Raw genomic sequence first — 13762 nt, forward strand, 5'->3', positions numbered from 1 at the left:
GTCCAATCCATGCCAACATGGGAAAATGGACATTAAATGATGATGATGCTGGTGTGTGTGTGTGTATACACGCACACACAACAGATTTCTTTCAGTTTCCATTTACCAGATCTACTCACAAGGCATTGTCTGGCAGGCTGAGATTATAGCAACAGACACTTGCCCAAGGTACCATGGCAATGGGACTGAACCTGGAACCATGTGGTTGGAAAGGAAGCTTCCTACCACACAACCATGTCAGTGCCTATATGTGTGTATGCATGTTAATATATATGTCCATATATCTATGCATACCAATATGCACATACATATACTCAACACATACACACAAGAATATATGTATATGCATGTATATATACATGTGTGTGTGTATATGTACATATGTATTTGTACTGTCATCATTTACTTTTCCTTGCTTGCATGGGTCAGACAGAATATGCATGTGCTAGTATATTTATGCATAAATATATAAATACATAGCCTAGTCACCTGTATTACGAACCAGGTGATACACCTCTGTACCTGGCTTTTGTTGACATGGAGAAAGCCTTTGACAGGGTCCCCCGATCCCTTATCTGGTGGTCAATGAGGAAACTTGGGATAGAAGAATGGTTAGTGAGAGCTGTGCGAGCCATGTACAGAGATGCTGCCAGTAAGGTGAGGGTTGGAAATGAGAACAGCAATGAATTCCGGGTAGAGGTAGGGGTCCACCAAGGTTCCGTCCTCAGCCCCCTCTTATTTATCATAGTCCTCCAGGCAATCACAGAGGAGTTCAAGACAGGTTGCCCCTGGGAGCTCCTCTATGCTGATGACCTTGCCCTAATTGCGGAGTCACTATCAGAACTAGAGGAGAAGTTTCAGGTGTGGAAGCAAGGTCTAGAATTGAAGGGCCTTAGAGTCAACCTAGCTAAAACCAAAATCCTAATAAGTAGGAAGGTAGATAAAACACAAACCCCTTCAGGTAGATGGCCCTGCTCAGTATGTAGAAAAGGAGTAGGTAGTAACTCTATAAGATGTACCCGGTGCAAGCAATGGACACATAAGAGGTGCAGCAACATCAAAGGCAGGTTAACTAGCAAGTTAGTTTTTGTTTGTGGCAGATGTTCAGGTGAAATAAAGACTGTAAACAAACAGGAAACAACTTCTATCTCATTCCAGGGTGAAAAACTAGAGGTAGTCGATAGCTTCCGCTATCTGGGTGACCAAGTTAGTAGTGGGGGTGGGTGCGCTGAAAGTGTAGCTGCTAGAATAAGAATAGCCTGGGCAAAGTTTAGAGAGCTCTTACCCCTGCTGGCGACAAAGGGACTCTCACTCAGAGTAAAAGGCAGACTGTATGACGCATGCGTATGAACAGCCATGCTACATGGCAGTGAAACATGGGCTGTAACTGCTGAGGACATACGTAAGCTCGCAAGGAATGAAGCCAGTATGCTCTGTTGGATGTGTAATGTCAATGTGAATACCCGTCAGAGTGTAAGTATCTTGAGAGAAAAGCTGAACATTAGAAGCATCAGTTGTGGTGTGCAAGAGAGACGATTGCGCTGGTATGGACATGTGGTGAGAATGGATGAGGATAGCTGCGTGAAAAAGTGCCACACCCTAACAGTTGAGGGAACCCGTGGAAGAGGTAGGCCCAGGAAGACCTGGGCTGAGGTGGTGAGGCAAGACCTTCGTACATTGGGCCTCACCGAGGCGATGACTACTGACCGAGACCTTTGGAAATGTGCTGTGCGTGAGAAGACCCGGCAAGCCAAGTAAGATCGTTACCAGTGCCCCTGGACTGGCTCTTGTGCGGGTGGCACATGAGATGCACCATTTTGAGCGTGGCCGTTGCCAGTACCGCCAGACTGGCTCCCGTAGGATTTTCGAGCGAGATCGTTGCCAGTGCCCCTGGACTGGCTTGTGCGGGTGGCACATAAAAGACACCATTTCGAGCGTGGCCGTTGCCAGTATCGCCTGACTGGCCTTTGTGCAGGTGACACGTAAAAGCACCTACTACACTCTCTGAGTGGTTGGCATTAGGAAGGGCATCCAGCTGTAGAAACTCTGCCAAATTTAGATTGGAGCCTGGTGTTGCCATCCGGTTTCACCAGTCCTCAGTCAAGTCGTCCAACCCATGCTAGCATGGAAAGCGGACGTTAAACGATGATGATGATGATGATGATGATATATATATTTATTATTGCAAGTATATAAATACCTCTTAAAGCGATGTTAGTATCCCAGTTGCCAGGTTTTATCCTGTGTATCAGTGAAATACTAAAAAGATGTTAGCTTCTCATCAGTGCAAATGGATATATTATCATTTATGTATAAGAAAAGAAAATGGGAAACTCAACAGATTAGACATCAATTTATTAACACAAATCCAATTTCGAATAATCTCTTTTCTTGTATTCTTTTACTTGTTTCAGACATTTGACTGTGGCCATGCTGGAGCACTGCCTTTAGTCGAGTAAATCGATCTCAGGACTTATTCTTTGTAAGCCTAGTACTTATTCTGTCAGGCTCTTTTACTGAACCACTAAGTTACAGGGATGTAAACACACTAGCATCGGTTGTCAAGTGATGTTGGGGGGACAAACACAGACACACAAACATAGACACACACATATATATATATGACGGGCTTCTCTTAGTTTCTGTCTATCAAATCCACTTACAAGGCTTTGGTCAGCCAAAGGCTATAGTAGAAGACACTTGCCCAAGGTGCCACGCAGTGGGACTGAACCCAGAACCATGTGGTTGGTAAGCAAGCTACTTTACCACACAGCCACTCCTTAGCCCATTATATATATATATAACTTTTTCCTTTTACTCGCTTCAGCCATTCAACTGTCACCATGCTTAGGAGGGTTTCAGTTGAACGAAGCCTGGTATTTACTTTTTATTGGTCTCTTATACCAAACTACTAAATTATAAGATTACCAGTTCTGGTTGTCAAGGGTAGCAGACACACACATTTAGTCAATGGGCTTCTTTCAACTTCTGTCTAATGAATCTACTTAAAAGGCTTTGGTTGGCCTGGGGTTATAATATAAGACATCCTACGTACCATGCAGTGAATCTGAACCCACAACCATGTGGTTGGAAGCAAAGTAATAATCACACACACACACACATATATATATATATAAAATATACATATAATCAGCATACATACGTGTGTGTGTGTGTGTGTGTGTGTGTGTGTGTATGTATGCGTGTGTGTACGGATGTAAGCATATTCCATCAACCATTAGTCAGCGATTCCGCGATGATGGAAGGTTAATGTTCTTTCCCTATTTCTGATGATGCCGACTAAGAGTGCAAATATATATTAGCTGGTGGTAGCGGTAGTGTAGGTGGGTTTAGGCGGCGACGGCATGCCTGATTTGCAGGTTGTTTCTCGCATATGAGGAAAATCCTTTTGTTCATGAGCACGCGCACAATATAATACATATATATACATATACTAAATTTTTACATCAATAACCAGGGGTAATGAGTCAGTTACAATACTCCAGCAATACGGCTACTAGTAACATCATTAGCATCATAAACATCACCACTACTACCACCGCTAACATCATCATCGTCGTCGTCACTTCATCCGTAACCATTATGACAACCACGACTGTGACTATCATCACTGCACCCAGCACCGCTATTCATCATCCCACAGCCATCGTCATAATTACGATTGATCCTTGCAGTGAATGAATAACCGTAGCACCCACCCTTAACGATTTCCACGGCTCTTGCATCATTATTTAGTAATAAAACCCATTATATATCTGACTACCTTTTGACAAACCAATGGAGATCACAGAGTGGAATTTAATCCAACGAAGCAAAGGTGTAGCCATGTATTTAGGGGCTGGAGATTCAGACAGGGTGTTATAGCTGCAATATAATAACTCTGACTTACTCTTTTTTTCTCCCCTTCCGTTTTTTACAAGCAAAATATGTAAGCTAACCAAGGCTTAGTCAAGCAAATACACTAATTTGAATGAATAATAATGGTAATTTCTCTTGTAATATTATTATTTCATTTGCCACACAGCAAAAGAACAAGACAAAATTCTAATTGATGCAAGCAAAATGACGACTTACAGGGTGTGGTAAATGTATATAACCATAAAATAAAAAAAATTATAACCACACACACACACACACACACACACATACATATATATATATATATATACGGATGCATGCACTCACAAAAAAAAAAGTAACTAAAAATAATAATTTTCGATCCAGATGATTTATTCCTTGTTATCTTTATGCATTCCTACTTTAGGGAAAGGCGAATGTACCGAGTTTTTTTCTCTGAGGTTATGAAAGAGAGAGAGAGAGAGAGAAGGTGGGAAGAGAGAGAGAGAGAGAGAGGATTTCCCTGATGTGAAGGTTGGAGGAAGTGGGGAAAAGTAATATCTGCATTATAAGAAGTCCACCACAGAATTACATGAAAAACAAATAATTAACAGAACATATATGTGTGTGTGTGTGTGTGTGTATATATATATATATATATATATAATTCTGAAAAAAGCAGTGAAGAAAGATAAAAGACAAAGAAGAGAGAAAGAAATTTCAGACAAAAAAAAAAGGGGAGGGGGAAATGCAAAATATGTAATAGTAGTGAAGAGTGCGGGGTAGCCACGGAACCCACCCAAACGTTAAGTAATTAGTTAGCCGTGTGTGTGTGTGTGTGTGTGTGCGCGCGCTTAATTACCGGATAGTGTGTGTACTGCTTATCAGTTCTTTATCAACTCTCCATTTAGTGATGGGGGCGCAATCAAATGACAATAGGATTGCTATCGCTGTTAAGCTTGTCATCGTCATATGATGACTATTACAGTTGATATATTCATGTACTTTATAATTAAACCACATAATGCACCGAATCTATAAACATGTTATGTGTGTGTGCGTGTTAGTCACATGTACAAGGAATTTTATACGTATAAAATAAAGTATAGCATTTTATAAAACAGCAATCAAGAAGTTATGAGTAATCAGAGAGAGAGAGGGGGGGAGAGAGAGAGGGGGGGAGAGAGGGGGGGGAGAGAGGGGGGGAGAGAGAGGGGGGGAGAGAGGGGGGAGAGAGAGAGAAAGACAGAGACGGACAGACAGACAAAAAATGTGCGAGTATGTGACAAGAGACATTATTATGAAAGGAGTGATAATAGAGCAGAAATATACCAACAATAAACACTTAGGATTTTTGTTTTAAAACCATCAGCTGGGACCCTCCCACTTTACACACAGATATTTTCCCACACATCATATATATATATATATATATACACACACACACACAATATATATACATACATATATTTCTTCGCACACATATATGCACATGGATACACATAATAGTGTGTATATATCTATGTATACACATATAACAGTACACACAAACATACACACACGATCAAATATTACATGTTCACATATATTCACGCATACACACATAATATGCATATTTTTCTCATACACGTATATGTCTATACAAATACATAAACGACAGACATATAACTAAATATATATTTATACACACATACAAATATACACTGACAGACATACAAATTATATATACATATCAGAGACACATTGATCATTTTTAGAGAGAAGGCCGACAGCTGAATTAGATCTGGGCTTCCCCGGAATCTTTGCGAATCATCGCTGTGTCAAAAATGTCGATCAAAACCTTGAAATTGAGACAAAAAAAAAATGATTAAAGAAATAGAAAAATTTCCAAAGCTAACGATTTAAGGAAACCACGAAGAGAAATAAAAACTTGATCGATTAGTTAACGAAATAATAGAGAATGGAGTCTTTGCGTGCATTTGGAACAAGTTTAGTGAGAAACAGAAATTCGTGGGAGGGTGGGGAATAAATAAAAAGAAAAAAACTACTAAACGTGTGTTTATTTCGATTTACACATACATTTGTGCGAATACAGACAAATACGATCAAGGAGATATACATAAATCACACAAATATGTATATAGTATATAGGCCTATACATATTTGTATGTATACATTATATATACATGTGTATATATAATACGAATACAATACGTGTGTGTGTGTGTGTGTGTATATATATATATATATATTCACACACACGTACATCATAGCTCTAGGTGTTTCGAGAAAAAAAATGACAAAGTGATGTACGAAAGAAAACTGAAAAAAACATATACAAAAAGAAAACGAAAACAAACAAAAAAGACATCGTAAAATAAGAGAAGAGAAGATGGGTCAACTTACCGATTCCGGGCTGTTACTGGGGCTCGGAGAACGCTGAATGGTCACCAAAGCCATCACAGATGGCCAGAGATGATCTCCAAGACACTTTCGGTTCTAAGATAGACCGATAACTCAATTACAGTAGAGTAATTATTACCAATAGATGTTGCTATAACAAATATATATGTATATATATGTATGTATATAAAATATAGAAATATGTGTTTGTGTGGTGTATATAATAATAATATAAATTCCAATGATATTTCTTTCCTGCCGACTACGTCCTCGCCCTTTTCTTTTTTTCTTATATCTGAAATCGTTTAGAATTTTCCGAAGTATTTTTTTATCCACTGTACTCCTTTCTCACCTTCCACGGTTTGTCGAAGGTTTCTTAGGTCCAAGGAAACATTTCATCTGTCTGTTGTAGAAAAGTAGACAATCTGATGCCCGTTGGCAGCATTCTCTGACAGTATATATATTTTTTGATGAAGTTATAGATTCACGTTGGTCTTTTTATTCTGTGTTATCTTCTTTTAGATATGTATGTATCTCGATAACCGGCTTAGAGGGAAAACAAAGAGAGAGAAAGAGAAAAATGGAAGATATGATTTTTTTAAAAGCAGAATTCTAACCTATCCTGCTATTCAGGGCCTCACAGAACCATAACAAACACTGCGACCGCCACCTTAACCAGCGCAGTAGCGGTAACATAAAAAGCAACAACACCGTGTGAAGGTTAGTTGACGACTGGCTTTAACTGCAGTTTTGTACGATTCTGCAGGAGGCCCGGAAGAAAAAGTAATAGCAGGAGTAGACCGTATAATTGAAGTGGGAGGGACGTTGGTAACCTGCAGAACAGTTAATAAACACGCCTTAACTTGGACAGTCTTCAGGTTTAATCAGGTGATAGATAAATATTATTAAATGTGTGGGTTTTTTAAATTCAAAATATAATATATGTATGTATATATGTTCTGAAATGAATGAAATATTTTGTAATATATTTGTGAAGATAGGCGATTGCTTAGCTTAATGATTTAAGTACTGTTCAGGAGAAGACCTTTAAAATATGTAAAGGGAGAACATGGTTGGAGTAGTAAGTGTAAAACTTGCTTAAGCCTCTGAACAGAACTGCATCATAAGATGTGTTTATATATATTAGAGATTTTCTTCGCATTATATAATAATAATAATAATAATATTTAACTACATCACTGCTTGGTACCGGTGACTTTACTGAAAAATCTAATCAACTTTTTTGTTATTAGTAAATACCGTTCTTTTTTTATTAGATTACAAGAAAATGTTAAAACATTAGTTGTCCAAACTATCTATGTTTTTTTGTTAAACTCAACGATTGCTTTAAACTTGTTCATGCTTCCGTATTGTAATAAATTACCTAAGACTTCTGCATTTAAGTCAATATTTATTCATGGACATGCGCTAAAACCCGGAAGTCATTTGGTTTCGTCCTTTTATGTCCTGAGTTCGAATCCCACTGCAGTCATCTTTCCCTGCCTTCCATTTTTCCGTAAATATAGTCACAATTTTGACTAGAAAAAAATAACTGGAAAAAATGTGACGTTTCATTTAAATACTATAAATTGTACTTGATATTATAAAACAAATAATATCTTAAGTTTAATGGCCTTACACTTGTGAAAGAAAATCGTTTTATGTATTAGCTTTAATAATAACGAAGCAAAGGATAATGCTAATTATCATTTATTGAAATTTTTCCGTGAATTTTTTTCCGGGTGCGATAAAATATAATTACCGGCTGGGAAACCAGAGTTGAATCATCCACTATTAAACTCCTAAGAAAATTAATTTTGTACTTGAAAGAAGCCTCTGTATACGTATGTGTAAGATCCTCTCTCTTCTGAGCAAACAATTATACAAAAGTCATGGGAACACAGAAGTCAGCTTGTAAATCATGGGGCCATTAACAGCTTTAATAATTTTTTTTTTAATTTTCGTCAGCTGCACGCACTCTTAAAACAAAACATTGATTCCTGTGCTCTGCGTCCTGGCTCCCCTAAGAAAGAATCTGTGGACAAACTGCTATCTCTCTCTAAATGTATCGCTTCCTGATTAGTCTGTGAAAACACCGCGTTGTATGATCGAACCTGGGACATCACTATGACGAAGTGAACTTCTTAACTATACAGGCATTATATGGCCAGATTTATTGAATACACATATGTATCCGCAATTCATACATCTCTGTTTCAGTACTTCAGTGAATGGGCGGATATGTGAGTAAAATCCACACCTGTTACTCGTTGCTTTTCTTTTTTTTCTTTTTCGGAAGTAAACTATGAAGTGCTTGCTCTCTCTCAGTAGGACTAACACGTGTAAGCACTTCCAACGTAGTTGCAGTTACCGGCGGAAACTAGTCGAATTGTTCTCAGGTTCGTTCTGCCGAGAGACTTCTGAGAATTAACCAGTTTCTGTTTACACAGCGAAACTGAATGCGTGTTTATGAAACACGACTGTAATTTGTCCACACACTGCCGCCTATGATTATATCTGCCATAATTTACCCTTCCTTAAAATAGCTAAATTTATACGATATTGAAGTATTCGTTAGGTAACCAATCATGCATGGGTACCTTTTTTCGAGAAGCAGGTCACATGAGATATGGATCATCATGGGGTGAGCCGCACTACTAGAAGTATTCAAGGTAATTTTTCATTAGGCGTGCCATTCAGAAAGTCCCGCGGGTCACCAGTGATGACTGCGGTATATTGTCACTTTACCTGTCAGAAATAGAATCCAAACTTTCTTGAAATCACATCCTATCATCTTAAAATTTTTTTTTAAGTGGTATGTAGGAGTGGGTGTAATTCATCTACCTCGCGAGTCCGCTCGTAAGGTAGATGATCCTTCCCAGCCGGGATATGTCCGTGAGAACCCCACATGCCTAACCTCTGGCCACAGCCTAACGACAAATTCTCTGAACTCGTGAGCAACAGTCCCAAAGCAAAAAAAAAAAAAAATGCTAATCGTCCTCCCGCTCTCATGTTCTCCCTCACTCTTCTTCCGGCAAAGTCCCTCGGTCGTTCGCGTGACATCACTAACCCTATACTTCCGGCCCACCTCAGCCCCACACGCACCTCCACCCCCGGATTTCAAAGAACATCTCATCATCTCACTCCATGTCAAAAATCTGCCATCCACCAGAGCAGACGTCTCACCCGCTGTGACCACCGCAGAGATGGAGTGCTGATCGCATCCTCTTCTCCTCCTCCGTCGTCCGACAAATCGATGATCCTGCGGACATCTAAGGATGAAGTGGTACTCCATCCGCAGACACGTTTTGAGAATTAACTACCGTTACTATTCCTTTTCCCCCGTTGAAACGTGCGGCGCGCATTTGGAGCTTGACCCACACATTATCCCTCATCTGAACGAAGGCAGAATCTCTCTTTTCCACAGGTCGCTGTGATACCGTACACAGATGGCACCATTCAAATCTGCATATCGCCCTGTGTGGAACCGACTCCTCAGTCTGTCCTTACCGGAGTGACATATTATATCAAAATACTACCTCAATTGGTGAGATCTGTTTCCTCTCAGCCTTGATCGTGCGACGGTGTCTCTCCAAGATCCCATTTCCATTCAGCCTATACTCTGTTCTGGAGAAGCGGTACACGTTCCACTTATCAAGCATTTTCTCCAGCGCTTCCGAGTGAAATGCAGTGCAGTTGTCCATCACCAATTCATCCACAAGACCACGCTCCAGGAATATCTCGTGCAGGATTCATGCAACTTCGTCTGCAGTCCTCAACTTGATTTCCTTCCATATCGCCATCCACCCGGTCCATAATTAACCATCGAAAGATACTTCCCCTGCTGGTAGTGCGTCACATCCAGTACCAATCCTTTCCAGTTGTGTTCCACTGGATTGTTTCCCGTCTCGTGAGCATGCAGAGTTAGGGTCGATGGATTGATACCTGTCACAACTACCAGCTACTTTCTGAATGCTCTGTCTAGTAACTTCGGAGTCAACTTTCCTGGCTAGATACAGGATCTTATCCGCTCCTATATGATGTATGATATGCAGCTAAGCCCCACTCCGAATCCTTTGGCACTGCCAACCAGGCTTCTTTCACCCTAGTTGGGATGTCTGCCTTATTCCTTTCGAAGGGCACATAGACCTTACTCAGTTTCAAACCGAATTCTGCAGCTAGCTCTCCCAGAATCCCCAGACAGCGCTTTATTAACATTTCTGCCGCCTTTTTCATTCGTACTCTCCTCTCAATGGTGATCACTGATCCCACTCATCCAAGCACAGTGGCCGAATCGGTTCGAATCTCGATAGTACACCGCTGTTCTCAGAGCCAGATTCACTCCCTTCGTCCAATTCATCCACGTTGATGTTATTACAATCATCCGTTTTCCTGATCCAGGCTCTATTTCCAGACGATCCCCCTCACTAGACTGCTAGCATAGCACCATATGCTCTCCAATTTGGGCACATACCAGCTTCTCTTACTGGGTCTTCCGTTCTTATCCTCTCTAGGATCTCTCGCATCTTCTTTCCCACTTTGTTTCCCCAGCTCGCCCTGCCTACTCGTCTCTCGACGTAGCTACACGCTGTTCGAAGCCATTCTGCAATTGGATAGGGACCCACCAGTCTCTCACACATTGAGAACTGTTCTCACCTATTCACACTGGTGCTCAGTTCCGGAATCTCCTCCCCGAAATACCAGTACACCTACCTTGTCTCCTTGCACATTGAGCCTAGTGCAGCTCTTCCTGCCATCATCTCCGGTGGTTTTTGTAGTTAGTCCGAACTTCTTTAGATGACCTATAACTTCTGTTACTGGCATCACGGTCTCGTCTCCTAAGATGTCGTTAATATTAGAATTAATATCCTTGTTTACCTTGTCCACCTTTCCCAGAATAGACTTGAGTACTGTTGCCATGATCTTTGATGCTGAATTCAGCCCAAAACCCAGCCTAGTCAAAGAGTATGTCGAACCCTTATGCTTTACCAGTTGATACATCAATAATTTCTCAGCCACGTGTAGCTGCAGATATACAGACTTCAAATTGACGATTGTGGAAGCCCTTGTCATCTGCCTCCACTCTCGCATTGTTTCCCTGCAGAAAGTCCAGTACTGGCCTGAACTTGTTTTTCATTGGCTACACTACTGCCATTCACGGCAGCACTCCGCTCTTTACTTTCTCCATCCAAGGGATTAAAATACCTCCATCAATCCCATCTCTCCACCTCTTCCTCGAACTTGCACACCTCTTTTCAGAGTATGCTGATAACAGCTTACCCTATTCCACAAAGTTCCTTTCCAGTACCACTCAACCGTCCACCGCTGACCGCCGAAAACAACCTGAAAATCTTTGTTCATGATGGTGTATGGAACACAGTTCTTCAGGGCTTTCCCCTGTTGCACACTCACAGCACATGGCGATCCTGCACCACCAAAAGTAACTCTTAGGCGGTCGATCGTTTCCATGCCAATTACGACATCAACTTCATCCACTACATGGTCGATCACAATTGCTCGCAGCCTTATTTTTGTTCCCCGCACAACCATCTCTATTTTCCTGTTACCTCTACATCTAATTTTGCTGCCATCAACAACCCTTACACTACTCATCTCGTTCCACGTTTTAGCCACCTTTGTGGGCACTAAGGTCATTGTGCAGTCCGTATCCACTTCCTCCCAACTAGGACCCCCACTATAGGCAGCGACTGTACAAGCGCCTCTACATGCATGCAGGAGTAGCTAGCGAGGCAGTAGCTTCCTTTTGATCGGTTCCCCGGCTGCAGTTGTAGGCCACATGTCCCGCCCACTTGTACCGATAACAAATTGGTTTAGGCTTCGGCTCTCTGTTGTACCTCGCCATGTGCAGACCCTGACACCTAAAATACTGGTCTTTAAACGCTTGCGACCGTTCTACAGAGGCTCTTCTCTCTTCGTTATTCATCGATCACTGCAGGCTTCCTTAATTGCCACTGCCACTGCGTTTCACCCAGCGTTTTGTGTCGACACACGGGCTTGAGGGATGAATTCGCTCGTGGATATCATTTCGCTGCTCGACAGATGTTGCAGCTGCTCTGATATCTCGTCAGGAAAACCAGCCACGAACGCCAGCTTTTTCCAGGCTGTGCCCCATAAATCCAGAATGTGGCCAACCTTCGAATTTCTGTTACACACACGACTACCAACACTCCCGTCCACCTCGCCTTTCCTAGTTTAGCAAACGCAGCGTACGAACCTTCTGTGAACGCTTCCTGTAAGTGCCGTTCGATCTTCTCCACGTTTAGTTGGTCTGTTTCGTTCATTTCGAGGTCACATTTTACTGACCAGTTTTCGCTGTTTTTTCAGCTTCTACAGTTTAAAGTACGTTTTTCAATGCATATATATATATATATATTACATTTGTAGTAACACGCGCGTGTGTGTGTATACTTTTATATCCATAAACCTCTTTAAGAAAGTTAAACCTCCTTATACCTTCTTCTACTCTACTACCTTTCGTTGTCCTTAATTTCATTCTCTTGTTTTGTTTTATTTTATTTTTCATCTCTTTTGTCTTCCTCAACAAACAGCATTATCCTGTTTTCTTAATGTTCCTACTATATTCTTACTATTTCTCTAATCATGTTGCCAGAGATACACTGACACTTTACACACACACACGCACACACTGTGTGTGTGTAAGAGAGAGAGAGAGAGAGAGAGAGAGAGAGAGAGAGAGAGAGAGAGAGAGAGCTGTCCAGAGTTCTCATAAGTCAGGAAACCAGGTACTCATAAATTAGATAACCATCATCAAGTTCCCTTAACTGGGGCAGCCAGTCGTTGAAGGTTCACTCTAGATGCATCAATAGTCAGCCGTTGCCACTAGTCTGTTCTGTCATGCGTAGCAGGTTCGCTGTGTCATAACTAGTCCAGTCCTTGATGTTGCCTCTCTTTAGCCCTCCATCAACTGTGCCCTGGGGGATGGTTTCGAACAGGGAGTTGTGGTGAGATACATGACCATACCAGACAGCTTTCGTTTTCTTACCTGCGCAAGGTGTGGTTCCTGTCTGCCGGTGTATTTGTTGATTTGCTGCCTGAAAAAGTTGTTTGTTTTGTGCTCTGAGTAGAGGATGTGTGATAACTTTCTGAAGCATTTGTGCTCAAATGCCTGGATTTTTTGCTCCATGTCAACTGTAAGAGTTCAGCTCTCACACCCATACAGAAGTCATCAAGAACTTGTACACTTTGAGTCACGTTGGAAAACTAAGTTGCTTTTCCATAGAGTGTTTAGCTTCGTCATGGCAGCAGGGACCAAACTGATTCTTGTTATCTCCTAAAATCTCCTGTCCTTGGTCAAAGTGGATCCTAGGTACTTGAAGGTGTCCACTTCATCAAGTCTCTCTCTGTTCAGCATTATGTTGGTTGCTATATTCTGGTTGTTTCTATTAAAGAGGGTCTTGCTGTTTTATGAGCTGATCTGCATCCCGTATGTTCCTGATATCTTTTCCAGTCTGGTGGTGAG

The 13762-nt window shown here is 41.2% G+C and overlaps 1 protein-coding gene across 4 annotated transcripts in view; it reads right to left on the minus strand.

The window, feature by feature from the left end:
- Positions 1 to 6995, minus strand: part of LOC106871258 (uncharacterized) — a 187560-nt gene extending 180565 nt beyond the window's left edge. For all 4 annotated transcript variants that reach the window (XM_052976699.2, XM_089341108.1, XM_052976698.2 and 1 more), the window contains exon 1: positions 6265 to 6995. In XM_052976699.2, the coding sequence (XP_052832659.2) occupies positions 6265 to 6318 (54 nt within the window). In that variant the 5' untranslated portion in view covers positions 6319 to 6995. The remainder of the gene's footprint in view (positions 1 to 6264) is intronic.
- Between the last annotated feature and the right edge of the window lie 6767 nt (positions 6996 to 13762).

The sequence above is a fragment of the Octopus bimaculoides genome, chromosome 24 (genome assembly GCF_046866305.1).
Source record: "Octopus bimaculoides isolate indiv1 chromosome 24, ASM4686630v1, whole genome shotgun sequence".
NCBI lineage: Eukaryota > Metazoa > Mollusca > Cephalopoda > Octopoda > Octopodidae > Octopus > Octopus bimaculoides.